Source organism: Pinus tabuliformis, chromosome X (genome assembly GCF_031772625.1).
Source record: "Pinus tabuliformis cultivar Carrire ecotype Pingquan chromosome X, CPIR1, whole genome shotgun sequence".
In the NCBI taxonomy this organism is placed as follows: Eukaryota; Viridiplantae; Streptophyta; class Pinopsida; order Pinales; family Pinaceae; genus Pinus; species Pinus tabuliformis.
In genome coordinates, this window is record NC_142308.1 from 1,132,191,855 (window position 1) to 1,132,212,220 (window position 20,366).

Sequence of the window (20,366 nt, forward strand, 5' to 3'; positions counted from 1 at the left end):
CACAACTTACACCCCTAAGTAGGGTTTGGCTATTGCCTCAAGCTCAACAACAACAATAATGAGCAAAGATATGTTTACAAGATATCAACTCAAATTAAACAAAATTCCCTAGATTATAGCTTACTCATTCACTATAGGTAGGGGTTGTGGCATCAATGAGTTTCCCCTTCATACATAGGACTTGGCATAGAGAGGTGGTTATTATGCTATTAGATGGCATGGAGACTTAGTGATTTAGCTTCAAAAATAAACAATGCATTAAATGCCTAATTGTTATTTGAAAACTAGGGAAAATTTGAAATTTAAAACAAAGAAATTGAATCATTGGTTATAAAAATGGCATTAAATAACCTAATTGTTATTTGAAAACTAAAGAAAATTTAAAATTTAAAACAAAAAATTTAATCAGTTAAACTAATATTATTGAAAGAATGACAACATTATCTCAAAATATAGTTATTTGATCATAAAACAAAAATTAAATTCTTTTGTAAGTTAAAATATTAAATAATTGAACACATAACATAGGTTAACCATGGATGAGCCACGGGAACTGGGAGTTGCAAGTCAGAAGGTTCAGGGATTTGCAGGTCAGAACGTTTTACTATAATACAACGTGTTGAATGGAACCTGGTCGATGTGAAGAGCGGGAGACGTTTCATGAATGCGAGGCAGTGGACATAGAACCAGTGCTAGAAGACCTTCTCGCCTGCTGGGGTCATGATGTGTCAGAGAAAAATCTGTTACATTTCTTTCCGAATAGCACAGTGAAATCAGGTTTCCTTGACGAGGCGGTGGAAGAAGGAGGTTTGAAAAAAGGTGCTCAGGAAAGGATCCCTGCTAAAAACTTTATTTTGAAAGGAATGCTCCCCATCTTGTCGAGGTCTACGTCCATTGAAGAGGCAGGAGGGGAGCCGAAAGGATCCGGAGAAGAGGGACAAGTGCGAAGACTAGCCTCAGCCTCTGATGTTGGGGTAAAAAGGATGGTTGCGGAGGCGGATGAAGGCAACAGTGACCCTGTTGGAAGGCGAACTGAGCTGCTTGAGGCAGAAGAGGTAGTTGCTCTTGCTCACCAGAATACAGGAGAGGGAGAAGCCAAGATGGAGGTAGTCGGTGGGAAGAGGAAGAAGACCAAACTTATCAGAAAGATGGAGTAGAGGCCTAGTTGTGTTTTCGGAGTGGATATTCGTATAGATCAGGCGATGGAAGCCTCGGAAACCTTCTTAGTTGGCAGAGTTCGTGGAAGAAAGTTCTCGGTAGCTTACATCAAGGATTGGGTTCAGTCAGAATGGAAAGATGCACCGGGTCAGCCAGAAGAGATCAAGAATCTGGATAGAGGTTGGTTTTGCATTTGTTTTGGGCAAAAGGAGCATGTTGAATGGGTGCTGGAAAAGCACTGGAGTTTCGGGAAGAGGCCAATCTTATTCAGAAAATGGACGCCCCTGTTTGATGCCCAAAAAGAAAAAACAGCGGAGTCTCCAGTCTGGGTCAAATTACCGGGTCTCCCTATGCAATTCTGGACTGACTCGGCCTTCTCTTCAATTGGTAATACACTGGGGAAGTTTCTCGACATTGATAGATCATATTTACAAACTCATGACTGGAGTGTTGCCCGTCTCCTGGTAAGTTTAAACCCCAGAGAAGGTTTGGCAGAAGCTATGATCCTGATGTATTGAGGTCTAGAGTTTATTCAGACCTTGGACTATGAAAACCTCCCTTTCAAATGTCATCACTGCCATAAATATGGACATCTAGCCCGAGAGTGCCCTCTTGGACATCGTCGTCGCCGAAGACAAAGGAAAAGTGGGAAAAAGCTGGAGAGAAATCAAGAGATGTTCACTCAGGAAGAAGGGGCTCAGATCAAGGAGAACGATCTTAAGGCAAACGCTTAGGGGTTGGGTCCGGAGCATGCGGAGGAAGAAGAACAAGAACAACCTGGATTTGCAGCAAGTGAGTCTATCTCAACCCCAATGTCTTTCCTGGGAACCTCAGCAGTCTCTGTAATGGCAGGGGCGACTCAGGCAAGTTCGCTTCTATCCCCTTCCTTCTCCTTTTGCTCTTCTATTGCTTTTTCTCAGTCATGTTGTGATGAGTATGGTCCTCTCAGGAAACTCTTGAATGATATGCCGGACCTGAGGAAGGGACTAGCCTCATTAGACAGTGTTATAATTGCCGTTCCATCTTCTCCTAAGCTGTCATCTATTCCCATGGATGTTGTCTCATCTATCCCTCCTAGTGTCTGGAGCCCTGAACTGCCCTACAATCTTATACCTTTGGCCAACAGAAAGGGGAAAGGGCTTGCTGTAGGAGGTCTGGAGCTGGACTTGGTGTCAGCAGGTCCGAGGAAGCTAAGAGGAAGGAAATCAAATCTGTCGAAGGCACAATTGAAGGTTGTCATCGATATTGCTGGAGGGAAGAAGATGTCTCTGCCAGGGGTGCTTAGAGCAAATCGGTCATCCCCTAAGATTTCTAGATGATCATCTTATCCTACAATTGCAGGGGTCTAGCTAGTCTACCCAAAAAACTAGCTCTGAAGGATCTGGTCAGGACCAACAAACCTGATATTATCCTTCTCCAAGAAACTTTGGGGAAGGGGGAAGAAGTTACAGGATGTCTCGTTAAGCTTCTTCCGGGATGGAGCTTCCATGCCATTGATGCTAATGGACATTCGGGAGGGGTGGCTCTGGGCTTTAACACGAAGGTGCTCCGAGAGATCTCCTCTTGGGGATCGGAAAATGTCTTGGATGTGGAACTATATTCCAACGAACTATGCATCCCTTTTCTTATTCTTAATGTCTATGGACCTGTTTTGGATTGAGAGAGGTTCTTAAACCCTTTCTTCGCAAAGTCTTTTTTGTCACACCCAAACCTTATAATTGGAGGAGATCTTAATTTTTCTTTGGGGATGACAGAATCTTGGGGGGTCAGAGCCAGAGCAGATCCCCTTTCTGATTTCTTTCAAAATAAACTGGCCTCATCTCTCCTGGTGGATGTCTCCCCGCTCAAGTTGCGCCCGACGTGGAGGAATCGAAGAATAGGAGAAGATTGGATTGGGAAGAAACTTGATCGATTCCTGATCTGTGAATCACTGGCTGAAAATTTACAGGCTTTTAGACATTGGGTTGGGGAAGGTGGTCTTTCAGATCATTTCCCTGTCTTCCTGGAAGTGAAGGGAGCTTTCACTAAACCGGGTACTCCCTTTAAATTTAATGCTTCTTGGCTCTCGGATGCATCTTATATTAGCCTTTTCCATAACACTTGGAAGAAAGATGTTCTTAATGAAGATGAGAGTCACAGCCAGGTCTTTATGGAAAATTTAAAAAGGATGAAGGTCGCCTCTAAGCATTGGGCCCTCCAAAAGAAACTGAAGGAAGAAGAAACCATGGAAATTGTTAATTTTGAGCTTGCCCTCCTTGAAGACCCAGGTGGTAATGGTTATGGATAAATAGAGTCTCGGGTTAGACTTCAAGAGTTGGAAATGGAAAGGAGGATAATCCTCCAGGTCAAAGAGGAAAGTTGGTGCTTAAAAAGTAGAGCGATGTTATGAAACCAACTCACAAAAAGATAGAAAAGAGAGATCCACGCCTTAGAATTCAGCCTCTTCGAGGGGGCAACCTCCTTTACATTACATAAATGAACAATTACTGGATGATTCAAATGACAAAACCTCCTTTCTATATATAGGAGTCTATGCAGTCACAATATAATCCAGCCGACCTAACAATAATAATATAAAGCCACAAAAATAACAATAGAGGGATTCTATGGGCACATTAATAACAATATGGGGGTAATGGGGGCACAACAATATAAATAAGGGGTATAACTACAATAGTAATGGGGTAATCACTAGTATTATAGGGACCCAACATGCCCCTCTCCTTCAAAAAAGTGTTGTCCTCAACGCTTGAGTAGTTCTGGATACTTCTGCATAAAATTCTCATCCTCCCATGTGGAATCTTCAGCGGATAAGTTCTTCCACTTGATAAGATACTCTGAAATTGATCGATTTCGTAGCTGTCGAGTTCTTGTTTCTGTGACTGCTTCCGGTTCCAATATAATTTTTCCTTCCTCGTCAAGTTCTGGCAATATTGTTTGAACTGGGAGCTTGTCGCCTATAACCTTCTTTAAACATGAAACATGGAAAACTGGGTGCAATCGAGAAGCTGCAGGAAGCTCCAATTTGTATGCCATAGTACCAATCTTTTGCAACACCTTGTACGGACCATAATACTTTGGTGATAATTTATTATCCTTCTTAGCTTGCTTGAGGGACATTTGCTTATATGGTTGTAGCCGTAGGAATACCCAATCACCTACATCAAAACTTCTTTCACTGCGATGTTGATCTGCCTGTTGTTTCATTCTATTCTGTGCCAACACGAGGTTATCCTTTAAGAGTTGGAGGACTTGTTGTTGATGTTCGATGTGATGTTCCACTGCCTGAACCTTAGAATTTTCTCTTAAATATGATGTGATGGATGGTGGTTGATACCCATAAAGTGCCATAAATGGGGTCATTTTTGTTGCTGTATGAAAGGAAGTGTTATACCACCATTCAGCCAGAGGCAACCATTTGACCCATTGTGTCTGTTTATCAGATACAAAGCAACGAAGATATCCTTCCAAACATTTGTTTACTATCTCAGTTTGCCCATCAGATTGAGGATGATAAGATGAGCTATGAGCTAACTGAGTACCAAGACAAGAAAATAATTCTGTCCAAAAATTTCCAGTGAAAATGGGATCTCTGTCACTTACAATAATCTTTGGGTTTCCATGTAGCTTTTGAATTGTTTCCATAAATGCAGTAGAAACTGTACTGGCTTTAAATGGATGTGATAATGCACAAAAGTGTGCATACTTGGTAAGTCTGTCAACTACCACCATGATGACACTCTTTCCCTCAGACTTGGGTAAACCTGTGATAAAATCCATTGAAACCTCCTCCCAACGTTGGCTTGGAATGGATAAAGGTTGTAATAGACCCGGTGTCTTAATTGTTTCAACTTTATTTTGTTGGCAAACCAAACATTCTGCCACAAACTTTTGAATATCTGATTTAAGGCCATCCCAAAAAAATTCCTTCTTAACCCTGTGGTAAGTTTTTAAAAATCCTGAGTGCCCTCCTAAGGGAGAAGTGTGCAATTCCATAAGAATCTTTTGTTTTAGCTGGGAATTCTTACAGAGGTATAAGCGATCTTTGTACCATAACGAATCATTTTTCCAGCTAAATGTATCAGACGTACTGGAATCTTGTTGTAGCTTTCGAATAAGTGCCCACACTTCTTCGTCATTCTTCCATTCCTCCCTTGCTTCGTTTATCCAATCTGGTTGGATAATAGAAATGGCGCACAACAATGCTTCCACATCCTCATCCTTTCTTGAGAGTGCATCTGCCACCACATTTTGCTTCCCTTTTTTGTAGATGATTTCAAAGTCATAACCCAACATCTTTGTGACCCACTTTTGTTGCTCTTCAGAGGATAATCTTTGTTCTAAAAAGTATTTAAGGCTATCATGATCCGTTTTTACCTTGAAGTGTCTTCCCATTAGGTAGGGTCGCCATTTCTTAAGTGCATGGAGTATTGCCAACATTTCCTTCTCATAAATAGCTTTGCTTAAAAACTTTCCCTTGATTGGACGACTTTCAAAAGCAATGGGTCTTTCATCTTGCATTAGAACAGCACCAATTCCATTTCCTGAAGCATCACATTCCACAATAAAGGTTTTTGTGAAGTCCGGTGTAGCTAAGACCGGTGCTTGGCACATTGCCTCTTTAAGATGTTCAAAGGCCTTTGTTGCTTCCGGAGTCCATGAAAATGCATCTTTCTTCAATAATGTTGTTAGAGGTGCTGCTATTCTCCCATAATTCTTAACAAACTTGCGATAATACCCTGTCAACCCAAGAAATCCTCGCAGATGCTTTATGGATGTGGGGATTTTCCATTCCTTAATGGCTTTAATTTTGCTAGGGTCTACCTTAACTCCTTCATGAGATACAATATGACCCAAATATTCCACCTCCTGGACTCCAAAGAAACATTTGGATCTTTTTGCATATAATTGTTTCTCCTCCAATAGTTGTAGCACCCTGTCAACATGTTCAACATGATCCTTCCAAGACTTGCTGTAGATTAGTATATCATCAAAAAATACTAACACAAATTTTCTAAGGAATGGTTTGAAAATTGAATTCATCAAACCTTGAAATGTTGAAGGTGCATTGGTAAGGCCAAAAGGCATGACCAAAAATTCATAATGACCCTCATGAGTTCTAAATGCCGTTTTCGGAATGTCTTCAATCTTCATTCTGATTTGATGATATCCTGAACGAAGATCCAACTTGGTGAAGTAAATTGATCCATGCAATTCATCCAGTAATTCATCAATGACAGGAATGGGGAACTTATCTTTAATAGTGAGCTTGTTGAGCTCCCTATAATCCGGACACATGCGCCATGATCCATCCTTCTTGTGCACCAATACTACTGGAGCAGAGAAAGAACTTTGACTCGGTTGAATTATACCAGCCTCTAGCATTTCTGCAACCATACGTTCAATTTCACTTTTTTGGACATAGGGATATCTGTACGGCCTGATGTTTGGAGGAACACTTCCTGGAATCAGATGAATAGCATGATCATGATCACGCATAGGTGGGAGACCTTTGGGAGTCTCAAATACCTTGGAATGATTGTCCAGGACTTTTTGGAGATCTGGAGAAATAGATGATTCCAATGTGGAAACATCTAGCGAACATAATTGTGCAATTACACCTCTTTGCTCCTTTTTTAGAAGCTTTGTCATACCATTAGAGCTGATTATCTTTCCTGGTTTCCCTGCAATACCCCTTAATTCAACTTCCTTTCCTTCCACAGAAAATTTGATGAAAAGTTCTTGAAAATTAAAAGCTATTGTACCCAAGGATTGTAGCCATTGGACTCCTAGTACAACATCAGCACCTCCCATTGGAATGGAAAGCATTGGGCTAGTCAATACATATTCTCCCATGGATAGCTTGATATTATGGCACTTTCCAGAGCAATTTATTGTTCCTCCATTTGCAATCATCACTTGACACTCTGGTGCTGGATATAGGAAGCAATTCAATTCTTTTGCTACCCTACAATGAATAAAATTGTGGGTGCTTCCTGAATCAATCAACACTATTACCTTTTTCTTCTTGATTTGTCCTTCTATCTTGATGGTTTGAGGAGTGGTAATTCCCGCCAATGCATTACAAGATATGGTCGGATTTATTTGTTCTTCATCTAGGCTTTGTTCCTGGAGTATATCTTCTTCTTTTGACCTTTCTTGCTCCTTTTCTTCTTCCTCTTCACAATCTATGTAGAATAATTTCTTCTCAGCACACTTATGACCTTTAGTGTATTTGCTATCACAACTGTAACAAAGCCCTTTTGCTCTTTTTTCTTCCAATTGTTGTGGTGTCAACCTTATAGGTTGTGGAAGACTAGGGGCAACAACACTTCCGTCTTTATAGTTGTGAGTGGTATGCTTCCTGGTTGCCATAATTTTGCTTTCCATTTTTCTTGCTAACCTGAATGCCTTCTCTAATGAATCAGGTTCCCAAAGGCGAACATCATGTTGGATATTATCCTTTAAAGACCCTATGAACACATCAATCCTATGCTCCTCTGGAATATCTTTTACCCTTATGTTCAATTTTTGGAACTCCTCAATGTGCTCCATTATTGAACCCTTTTGTTTGAGACTTATCAATTGGCTAAAAAAAGTGTTGCTTTTTGTATCCTCATAATGTGCTATCAATTCTTCCGTAAAAATTGCCCAAGTGATAAATTGTTTACGAGAGCAAAGCCATTGATACCATACAAACTGATTTGGTTCCAAATATAAAGTTGCCATACGTACCTTTTGTGTGTTTTGCACATTATTGAGATCGAAGAATTGCTCCATCTGTAATATCCATGTGGCGGGATCCTTGCCATCAAACTTCCTCATATCGATTTTTGGAATATGGTGGGTCTTCGATCCAACATTAGAGTCTATGGAATCATGATTAACATTTCTTTTGTTCTCATCATGAGTTTCCTTTACTACCTTTTCACCATTAGTAAGTATTTCTTGTAGAAAATTTGTCAAATCTGTCTTCAAATCTGCCATGTCTGTCTTCAAATCTGTCTTCAAATTTGCCATGTCTTTCTTCAAATCTGTCTTCAAATCTATCTTCAAATCATCCATCTTAGCTTCCATGCCCTTTATCTTAGATTCCATGCCATTTATCTTAGCATCTGTTAGCTTTTGTGAGCGTGACATTTGTTGCACTTGTTCTTGTAATTTTGATATATCATGTAGCATTTCTTCCTCTTCTTCATGAGTCATGCTAGAGCTTTCAGGTTCCTTACTAGGTGTTTGCATTTTCTTTCCTCGGGGCATCAGTTACCGATAATAATGCTTTACTATGCCCTTTGAATTCCTTCAAACCAAGCTTATGCAAAAATAAAAAATAAAAACTACACACCTTTTTTTACTTTGTAGAAGCCTGATATTGAATCTGATGTATCTCTGTAATTTCGAATCATCTAGTTCTGAAATTGTGACCTGTAGTAGCCTTCTGTGTCCTCTTTCCAATGCCACTAGTCTGAAACAAATTGGATTCTCCAAGAAAGAGTTATGCACAATCTCCCACAGTGACCTGATTATAGACTAGTTCAGTAGAGCGAACTTGTATGAAGTGCCACGTGTCACTGTTTCAACCTTTGACTTTGAAAAATATATAAACGAAAACTAAAGTCCGTCCTCTTTCTGTACCTTCTTACGAAATTTCAATCCGATGCTCAGAAAGAAAGTTATGACGATTTTCCCCAGGTCACCTGTTTTGAGTGTAATTCAGGAGTCTGCAAAAAGACCAACTTCCTCAGATCATATCTCCGCAAATATCGCGCGAAAAGCTCTAAAATTCGGACCCAAGGTTCAGCGCGATTTCTTCTCAAATGGGTTTTTTTTGCGACTTCTGAAACGTCACAGAAAAAATGTTATAGCGAAAATGCCACGATGACCTGTTTGGAGCAGCGAAACCCTAGAATCCAAAGCTCTGATAACAAATGTTATGAAACCAGCTCACAAAAAGATAGAAAAGAGAGATCCACGCCTTAGAATTCAGCCTCTTCGAGGGGGCAACCTCCTTTACATTACATAAATGAACAATTCTTGGATGATTCAAATGACAAAACCTCCTTTCTATATATAGGAGTCTATGGAGTCACAATATAATCCAGCCGACCTAACAATAATAATATAAAGCCACAAAAATAACAATAGAGGGATTCTGTGGGCACATTAATAACAATATGGGGGTAATGGGGGCACAACAATATAAATAAGGGGTATAACTACAATAGTAATGGGGTAATCACTAGTATTATAGGGACCCAACAAGCGATCTGGCTGCAGGCAGGGGACGATAACACCAAGTTTTTTCAGAATTATGCCAAAGGAAGGAAAATCTCTAACACAATCTGGGAAATGAAGAAAGCCAATGGTGAACAGGCTCGTTCTTTTGAAGATTTGGCCTCATTAGGGGTCAATTATTTCAAGAATCTCTTCAAAGAGCCAAAGGAAGTTTCTATCGCAAAAGTTATAAGAGTCGTCAAGTTCTTTCCAAGGTTCATAGAGGAGGAAGGAAATGACTCCATCATGGCACCTGTTTCTAAGGAGGAGGTAGAAGACATTCTCAAATCCATGCAAAAGGACAAAAGCCCCGGCCCGGATCGCTGGACTGCCAAATTTTTCCAACATTTTTTTGAATTCATTGGAGATGAGTTAGTGCAGTTGTGGAAGATTCGAAGCGTATAGGAACAATCTATCATCCCTTCAATGCCACATTTCTAGCCCTCATTCCAAAATCTGATCTCCTAGGTTCTTTTGACGAATTCAGGCCCATTTCCCTGTGCACTTGTGTTTACAAAATTATTGCAAAAATTATTGCCTCCAGGCTAAAACCTTTCCTCTCCAGAAACATTTCCCTTGAGCAATTTGGCTTTCTAGACGACAAACAAATTCATGAAGCAATAGGAGTTGCTCAAGAAACGCTTCATAATCTAAAAATTGGGAAAAAAAAAGGAGCCATTGTGAAAATTGACTTGTCAAAGGCTTATGACAAAATCAGCTGGTTGTACCTTAGGCTTCTGTTAACTCATCTGGGTTTCACGTATGATTTTGTGAGATGGGTTATGAGCTGTGTTTCTTCTTCTTCCATAGTTGTCCTGATCAACGGAGCGGCCTCCAGTTTTTTTAGTCCTGAACGTGGCCTGCATCAAGGTTGCCCGCTCTCTCCCCTTTTGTTTTTGCTGGCAGCAGATGGCATCAGTCTTATGATCCATGACGCAAAAAGACAGGGGACTCTCAAAGGAATTGAAGTAGCACATAATTTCTGGGTCACTTACCTCCTCTTCGTGGATGACATTATTCTGTTCAGTAATGGAAGTCTCGAGGATTGTAGGACGCTCAAGAGGATCTTGGACCTTTTCTTGAAGGCTACTGGTCTCTGCATAAATGAGAGAAAATCCACTATTACTTGCATAGGTTTGTCCAGAGAGTTGATGCGCAGAGTGGAGTTGGTCCTAAATTTTGAAGTCAAAATGTTGGAGGATACTTTTAAATACCTGGGGTTCTTTCTGAAGCCTGACAATTACAGGATCAAAGATTGGAAATGGATCCTTGCAAAAATCGAATCCAAATTGAAACATTGGAGTTACAAGTGGCTTTCCAGGGCAGGTAGGCTAGTGTTAATAAAATCTGTTCTGATGGCAGTTCCTGTCTACTGGGCTAGTCTGACATGGGTTCCCAAAGGAATCTTATCCTCAATTGATAAATTATGCAGCAGGTTTCTGTGGGCGAGGTCTAAGTCAGAGAAAGTTACCCCTTGGATCGCTTGGGATAAAATGGCACGTCCTAAAGAGTGGGGAGGATGGGGTATTAAAAATCTTGCTTGCTTCTCCCAATCTTTAGCAGCAAAGCTCGCCTGGAGGCTCATTTCTTCAGAGAACCTGTGGACCTTTGTTTCTAAAAGAAAATATATTGATCCCCTAACAACACTTGATTGGATCAGATTTCCGTAAAAGACTTCCAAAAACTCCTTGGTGGTTTGGAAAGAGGTGGTCGCCTCTGTCAAAGTCATAGAGAAGGGATTGGCTTGGAGTGTGGGGGATGGAACTCAGATCAGGATGGGTAGAGACCCCTGGATAGGTTGTTCGGAGAGTTTTTCTCTATCTCAGGGACTGGTTTCGGCCTTAAAAGATAGGGGACTCTACACTTTAAATCAAGTGGCTGATCCCCGAGCTTCCACCATCTGGAATCAAGGTTGATTCAGGGAAGAGATTTACATTTGGATGTAGAATGGCTGGAGGAATGGGAATTGTATAAAAGGGACCTTCTCAACTCCTCAGTCAGGCTCTCTGACTCTCCGGATGAACTTAGATGGGTCTTTGCCCAAAATGGGCTTTATTCTTCAAAGATGGGGTATAAATGGATGATGTCTCAAAATGGGTGGGAGAATCCGAATTGGTGGGTTAAATCGCTTTGGAAGTTAAAAGGGCTAGCTAAAACACGATTGTTCTTCTGGTGTGTCCTGCTTTAGAAAGTTCCTACTTGGGATTTTCTTCAAAGAAGAGGAAGGATTGGTCCTGGACGGTGCCCCCTTTGTAAAGATAGTGTCGAAACAGTTCAACACCTGTTCCTTTTTTTCCCTTTTAACTCAAGCCTATGGGTCGAAATTTTAAGGCTGCTAAAAATTCCTTTTATATGGGAAGGGCAGGGGCTTTTGGAAGCTTGGCAGAGGTGGTGGAATGAAACTTCCAATGACAGAGATAGATCCATTCCGTTACTCATCACCTAGGGGACGTGGCTTTCTAGGAATCATGTCATCTTTATGGACTCTGTCTTCCCTATTAGAAGACTTTTCGCAGAAGGAGTTGCTATTTATGATAGTATTCCTGCTCCTCAAGCTCCTCCTACTACCACAGCTATTCGTCAAGAATCTATTAGATATTCAATTTCGTGGGCTTATTTTGACGGGGCCTCTGACATTAATGGACGTTGCGGGGTTGGATTGATTATTCATTTATCAAAGGATAAGGTTGTTAAAGCATCTGTTGGTCTTGCCCAGGGCTCCAATAACTTTGCAGAATTGAAAGCCTTACATTTCCTTCTCTGTTGGCTTATCCTTATGAGTGTGAGAGAAGTCCAGATTTTTGGGGATTCAATGAACACTATGAAATGGTTTAATGGGACTCATCACTGCAGAAATTTCATTCTGCTTCCTCTGCTTAAAGAAGCTTCACGCCTCAAATGTCAGTTCAAGGAGATTTCTCTCTGCCATATCTACAGGGAAAGGAATTTTGAAGCTGATCGCCTTTCTAAAGCGGGTGTTGAACATGATATGGGGTCGTGGACTGTTTTAGAGGAAGAAAATGGGGTGGTTCGATCACTCGAACAGCCCATTTTTGCTTAAGATTTGTTCAACAGAAAACTGTTTTTGTTTTATGTACATATTTTGAATCTGTTACTTTTTGTTTCTGCTACTATTTTCTTTTGTAGCACTTCTTCAGGGCTTTTGGGCTGTTTTCCTTTATAAAGGAGGCTCGGGCCGTTGTGTTATCTCAACGCTTTTTTACTTGCTTTCAAGAATCCTTCTAGTGCTTACTGTGGATTCTCTGAGGACGTTGTTTGCCTCTCGTTTCTTTTGGACCCCCAGCTTCTGCCGTATTCCATATCTCTTCTGCGTGAATCGGATCCCGAGAGGTGTGCGTGGTCAGGAGGAGACGTTTTTCTTGGTTTGTTTTTGGAAAGCCTGGTGTGTGTTTACTTCTCAAGCATGCAGTGACTTCTAGCCGAGACTTTTCTTTCTCCTTCTATGGCGAAATTCGAGTCTTTCCGCAATGCTTTGCATTTGCTTTGTAACACTCTATATTTAATAGATGGTTCGCTATTTTTCCTGTGGAAAAAAATATATATATTAAAGAATTGAAAAAAAAATCTAACAACATTTAAAAATAGAAAAATTTTAAATAAAAAACAAAAAATAAAATAATTGATCAAATTAGTAATAAAGACTTAACCATATCCTTTCATATAATTATATTAAATTTTTGTTATTTTGTTGCATAAAAAAATTAACTTCCCTAAATTAAATTAAAGTACAAAAAAATTCGAAAAACCCAAATATATATATAAATAAATAAATAATTAATTAAAAATCAAAATACTTAAATCTATGTAAATTAATTAGTAACTATATCACCACTAGAAACTTCAATAATCACTTTGAAGTCTTAATAACCTAGCCTCCATTTATTAAAGAGAGATAATAAATATATGACATAACTTTTTCATTGCTTTATTGGATAGTTCAATCTCCCATATTACTTGAGATATTTTTGTTGTAATATCGTATTAAATTTTGTTGATAAATATCTCCAAAAAAAAATACATGTAATTTTTTATTTGGTGTTTTAGATATTTGAGTTATTTATATGATTATATTATTATGTATTAGTTATTTTTTATTATATTTGTTAATAGGTATGGTAGGTTAATTCAATTTGCTATTGATTATATATTAATGTTTTTAAAAGTTTGATTATAGGTATTTATTTTCAAATATTTTAATTTATTTTTCTATTATATTATTAACTAATTAACTTGAATTTTTATTCTAGAGGTAATGTTAATTTATTTTATTATTGAACAAGTTATTTAATGGTAGTCAATTTCCGTATTAATTAAAAAGTCATGTGTAAATTCCATATTAATTGGAAACTTGTATATTGCGAACTTTATAAATATTCCTAAAGCAAAAGTCATAATCTTATGATGTATTTGAGTATTTTTGTTTCATTTAAAGAGATTGCATGCATATTTTCACCTCGTGTTTTTCTTTTTTCTTTTTGTACTTTGGTTTCTTTTCTTTCTCATTCTAACTCTCTCCCTCAACGTTATAATAAAAACATGCAATCGTATTTTCACTATATGATTTGAATACACCTTTAGGTTAGAGAGATGGAAATTTGAATAAGTCTTTGCTTTAGAGAGTTGGAGCTAGGAATATTCTCATTTTGAGGAAAGAGCATTTTCATGTTATCTTGTGTTTAAAAGGAAAAATTATCTCTTACTAAAAAGTTGAAGCTCTTACTAAAAAAATTGGAATTAGGAACATTTTTATGAAAAACAAATCCTTACCAAAGAGTTAAAGCTCTTACTAAAGAGTTGGAATAGAACATATTCATGTTCACTTATATTTAGGAAAAAAATTATCTCCTTAATTGAGTTCAAGTGATTTTATGTTTTATATATGCATAATTTATAATTGAGAAAGTTATTAGCCAACAAGACAATAATCTTGTACAATACCATTTCATAGAGTTTGGAAACCATCGTGTACACTACCATTTTATAGAATTTGGACACTTTGGTTTCAACTATTTTGGATTGTACTCACTGAATTAGATTAGATTCGTTGGATTTGTATGATTGTATATAATTGAAGTGCATTCAAGACAAGTCCTAACACCATGACCCTGTTGAGTTAGTTACCGGAGAACCCACAGTAATAACCATATTCTGTCAATGTTTCAAATCCCAACAGGGATCCATCATTTGGACTATTTCTTAATGTTGATAATAATAACCTTATTCTGTCAACGTTTCAAATCCCAACAGGGATCCATCATCAGGATCATTTAGCTCTTCTACCATCAACATTCAGAAATAGTCCTGATGATGGTTCCCTGTTGGGATTTGAAACGTTGACAGAATATGGTTATTAATGTGGGTTCTCTAGTAACTAACTCAAAAGATATAAGCCACAAATGTCTAAAATCTAGAACCAGGCATGTCTAAAATCCAGAACCATGATCCTAATTTATCTAGAATCTTGAATTAGTACATTGGGTCTGTGGGCAACCATAGAAGAAAGGGGAACATGTCTCCTAGAGCTCTCTTATAATTTATGGAGGTACAAATTTGGAACATAGTAATGTGATTTATGTACATTGAACACACGATTGGGTATTATTTGGTAAAAGAAGTGGAGGTTCCTTCGTGGCTTGGTGCAACCCCATGGCCTCATGGGTTAGTGATCGTAAGGGTTGTCTCATTATATGTCACGTATTTGATGCAAACGTTGAGAATTAAGGGTTGAGCATGAGGAAGAGTCCTTCAAAGATTGAACAAGGGATGAGATGTACAAAAGCAAAATGCACATGGGGAACGGATTAGCAACAAAAGCCATAGCCACACGGAGCACTTAGAACTTGTGGATAGGCATACGGTCATGAAGTGGTTGACCTTGGTAAATTCGTTGTGGCTACTACGACACAAGGTGTTGTTCACGTTGGTGTTTAAATTCGATGTGGTACATGGGATGGCCAAATGAGATGGTAAGCATTATATGCATACTAGGGAGTATTAAACGCAATTTATGAGTATACTCTCGTGGTTGTAATGTACAATGCATTATTAATGTTGCATTGCGATGATTGTGATGGTTGCATTTGTTGTGCAATAAAATATTGTTAAATAAGATGGTAAGTATTATTTTATAAAGGAGTTGGTAATGGAGGTGGAGGAATTGTCTGGACGGTTAAAAGTGGCTGGAATTTGGGCAAAATGATTTTAAAAAATCTTGTAAATGCAGTGTTTGAATCATGTTTTTTATGGTGAAATTGGATTCAGCACCATTGAAAACGTCTAGGGCACCTAAAATTATGAATTTTTGACAACTTTTACTTGGATTTACAAAAATCCTTGCCAGATTTTTTCAAAATATGGCCGGAATTTCCATAACTTTTAAGGCAAGAAAACATAATTTTTAGACTAAGGCCTTTATAAACACCATAGAGGAGGAAATGATTAAATATAACATATGAATTTGGTTTCAATTTAATAAAATATATTTAAAATCAATTTAGAAATTGGGTTATATTTATTTTAATTTTGGATTTAATAGGTATAGAAGGGATTATATTTTTAGCAATGTAATTTATTTATTTATTTTTATTTTTTTGGTATGATAAATTTGGAATTAAAATGAATTTATATTGGTTTTTAATATGTCATATGTCAATTTTATATTGAGTATGAGAAGAATTATACATTTTTGTCACATCCACTATTATATTATTAAATTGTTTTAACCACCATGAGCAAGAGCTATCAAATATCTAGAAATGCAAACTTTTTCTCAAATTTTAATGCTTCTCCGTGCATAATATGACTAAAGTAAAAATAAATTTATATTGGTTCTTTATATGCCACATGTCAAACTCCATATTGAGTATGAAGAAATTACACATCTTTCTATACTGCACAACAAACTATTCAAATATTTCAATTATAAAAAAATTATGTTCAATCACTTTTTATATATAAAGAAAGAGTTTGGTATTGAAATGTTTTACTTAATTGATATTAATATTCTTTTGCTATTTATAGTTTTTTAAGTTTCATGTGTAGACTCTATATATATTATACAATGTAAAGCCCAAAGCATCATGTCATTAATAGATATGTATTTGTTTTTAATAAGTTGATACAAAATTATTGAACAACTTATATACCCATTAAAATATTTTATTTATAATCAACATTAAAATATTTTTATTATTAAAATTTCTTTTTAAATATTCACATCGAACGTAATAATAATCACACAGCTCCCTTAAATTAGTTTGTACAAAAATATCTTTTATATATACACCAATTTGATATTGAAATATTCTATTTAATATGGATATTAAGATTTATTTATTTTAATTTATATTTTTTAAAAGGCATGTAAATTTCATGTTAAGGAATTTACTCATAATGAAAATAAAAACCAAATTTTATTACTTAAGATGGACATTGAAAGATTTTATTTATGGTTTACATCAAAATATGTTTTTTTTTTTAATATTTTTTTAAAATTTGACATGTCAACTCCATGTTCATCAAAAAAGGAAAAATATGACTCTCTCATATGGGGTTGTAAAGCATTTTTCGAGTCAATACTCAACTTCATGTTGAGCACTTACGAAATTACACATAAACCTGCTTGATAATGTTTTATTATGTTGAAGTTGGATCATAATAGATTTTTTTGTGGCTTAACACATATGGCCATGGAAAGGTCCGTGGAGTGTCTTAATAGTACACTCATTCACCATAAATTTAACGCCCTATGGACAATCATTATAGAATTTGTCCAAGGTCATTTTTCTCATTCATCTATTTACATTGAATTTTAGATAAATTGAGTTTTTGAGTAAATTCAAAATTGTTAAAAATGTTTTGAGGTAATGTTTCACTATAAAGAGTCCCTTAGGGGACCTCACTTAGCAAGCTTGTGAAAATGTAAAGAAAATGTGAGTACAAAGTCTCATGTCCAAATCCCCAGTTGATTACGCGTGGTCGTGTGGTAGAGGGTTGCATAGTTCACCTAGGAGTTACACTGACAGTGGTCATAATCAACATGGAAATACAAGATTGACCTAATGCTAGAGAGTTACCTAATTCACTTAGAAATTATAATAGTAACGATTGTAATTAATACACAAATATGAAACTGAAAATGTTGTAAATAAATAATAATACTACTAATATAAAATAAAATATTTCACTAAAAAAATCTTAATAAAATTACATGAGAATTAATTTAATTTTAAATTTTTTTCACGACTCCTAAAAGAACCTTTGAGGGTAATCATCCACTATGAAGAACTTTGTTCATAATGGGATTAAACTAAAGTCCATTTTTTTATCTATCCATTGTATTGAGTTTTTTTTATATATATGAACTTTTGAGATTAGGTCGAGTTTTTATATAATTTTAGATGGCCAAAAGATTTGGGATAATGTTTCATCATGACAGAAAACTTGGATCATCATTACTAAAAACTTTTTAGAGGTAATGTTCCACTTTGAAAAGCTTGTGCATATTAGGACTACACCAAAGTTAACTTTTTTCCATCTGTTTCTTGGTGTTTTGAGTTTTTATAAATATAATATAGGCTTTTGGGTCCATTCATTGTTAAAAACCTTAAAGGTAACGTTCTATCATCAAAAGATTAGATTATCACTACTAAAACCTTAGGAAGTGGAAGTAATGTTTCTAAGATTAACTTAATTCAAATTGAAATTTTCCATTGAGTCTCGGATAAATATGATTTTTTTATCTATTTAGAATTGTCCAAGTTTTTTTTGGATAATCTAAAATTTATGAAAATTTTGTATTATAATGAAATTATATTTAAAATAAATATAAATGGATATAAATTGTAAATATTATTGGAAAAATATGAACTTAAAAAATTATTGGAAAAATATGAATTTTTAAATTAATTTAAAATTGCTAGAAAAATTAAGAAATATTTTTTAACTAATATTGTTCCATTGTTAAAAAACAAGTCATTTTTTTCCATAAATTTATTTCTCAAGTTCAAAATCACTAACAACTTTTAGATGATTTTCCACATGATTCCAAAAAGGATAAGACTTATATCTACAATATTTTTGATGTCAAGAATATGTTATCACAGTAAGCTCAAATGCCTCAGATAAATGTTGTCATTGTATAGTTAGGATGCAATAGTGAGTTGTCACAAAGGTTGTTAACTTCTTACAATGATCTTTGTCACATCAATTACCATAGACCTTTGTATTCTAGCACATAATGTTGATTTCAGTCCACAGTGTATCACGATCTAGACCTTCTAGCACAGTTGCATACTTTTGTTCACAATGTATAACCACAATTTAAGTCTCCTAGATTAGACGTGGACCTATGTTCATCAAGGAATTATACAAATGTTAATTCTTTCAAGAAAATAAAGAGACAAGAGACACCAAAATTAGGCTCCAAGGTAGCGCAAAACCCCACGAGGGGAAAACCCAACCACCATATTTCTCTTATAGAATCAATCAAAATGAGATATCGAAGACCAAGACCAAGACCAAGACCAAGACCAGAATTGCCACAAAAATCTTCAAGTCGAGCCCTCCTCCAAGTCACCTCCAAAGTCAAGTCAACATAGGTCAAACTGGTCGACTTCCTGAAATTTCGGCCCTTGAAATTTTGGGTCTAGATTAGCACATAAAAACTCATCTTCATTCATAGAATTCTTCTACTTAGATATGAGAACATGGTTTCTCTTCAATGTTTTTCCATATGCATTTTGAAATCAACTATGGCAATGCTTAACCATCTGAAAGATCATTTCAATATATTATTTATTGAACTTGTTTAATAGATCATTTAGTGTTTTTCATGAACCATCCAACACATTTCTTTTATTTTAAAAAAGCATATCATCTCGATTCACTTTGGCATCCCATTTTCATTTCATTGGGGGTATGTGCGTAGAATGCAACTTAATTTTTTCTAAAAAGCATTCAATTTTGTAGTTTTCGTAATTAAACTACACAATATATGTATAAATGTCATAAATTACCTTAATTGGTGATTATAAAAAAATAACTAAAAGATGGATTCTTTGACCACAACTTACACCACTAAGTAGAGTCTGGCTATTACCTCACACTCAACAACATCAATAATGAGGACATATAGGTTTACCAGATATCAACTCAAATTAAACAAATTTCGCTAGATTATAGCTTACTCATTCACTATAGGTAGGGGGTTGTGGCATCAATGAGTTTCCCCTTCATACATAGGACTTGGCATGGAGAGGTGGTTTTAGATGGCATGGAGATTTAGTGATTTTGCTTCAAGAATAAACAATGCATTAAATGCCTTAATTGTTATTTGAAAACTAAGGAGAATTTGAAATTTAAAACAAAGAAGTTGAATAATTGGGTATAAACAATGCATTAAATGCCCTAATTATTATTTGAAAACTAAAGAAAATTTGAAATTTAAAACAAAGAAATTGAATCATTAGTTAAACTAATACTGAAAAAAAGACAATATCATCTCAAAACATGGTTATTTGATCATAGACCAAAAATTAAATTCTTTCATGAATTAAAATATGAAAGAATTGAAACAAATCTAACAACATTAAAATTAAGAAAAAATTTAAATAAAAAACAAGGAAGTAAAATAATTGGTCAAACTAGTAATAAAGACTTAACAATATCATTTCATATATATATATTTTGTTGCATAGAAAAAAATTAATTTCCAAGAAAAATAAAAATAAAAACTTTAAAAATAATTAAAAATCGAAATAAAATCTATGTAAATTAATTAGTAACTAATAATAGATAACTTTATCACCTCTGGAAACTTCAATAATCACTTTGAAGTCTAAATAGCCTAGCTTCCATTTATTATTCAAAGACTTTTTTTTATTATCATGTTAACATTTAGTGATAAACATCTT

General features: G+C 36.0%; 2 protein-coding genes across 2 annotated transcripts; both read left to right on the plus strand.

Annotated features, from left to right (window-relative positions):
• Positions 1 to 1,202: 1,202 nt before the first annotated feature.
• On the plus strand, positions 1,203 to 1,676 carry LOC149143826 (uncharacterized). The gene has a single exon (XM_089451954.1). It carries the CDS (start codon positions 1,203 to 1,205, stop codon positions 1,674 to 1,676), a length of 474 nt encoding a protein of 157 aa, XP_089308080.1.
• Positions 1,677 to 11,911: 10,235 nt separating this feature from the next.
• LOC149143827 (uncharacterized) lies at positions 11,912 to 12,493 on the plus strand. Its single transcript, XM_089451955.1, has one exon. The coding sequence runs from the start codon at positions 11,912 to 11,914 to the stop codon at positions 12,491 to 12,493; it is 582 nt and encodes a 193-aa protein (XP_089308081.1).
• The last annotated feature ends 7,873 nt before the right edge of the window (positions 12,494 to 20,366 follow it).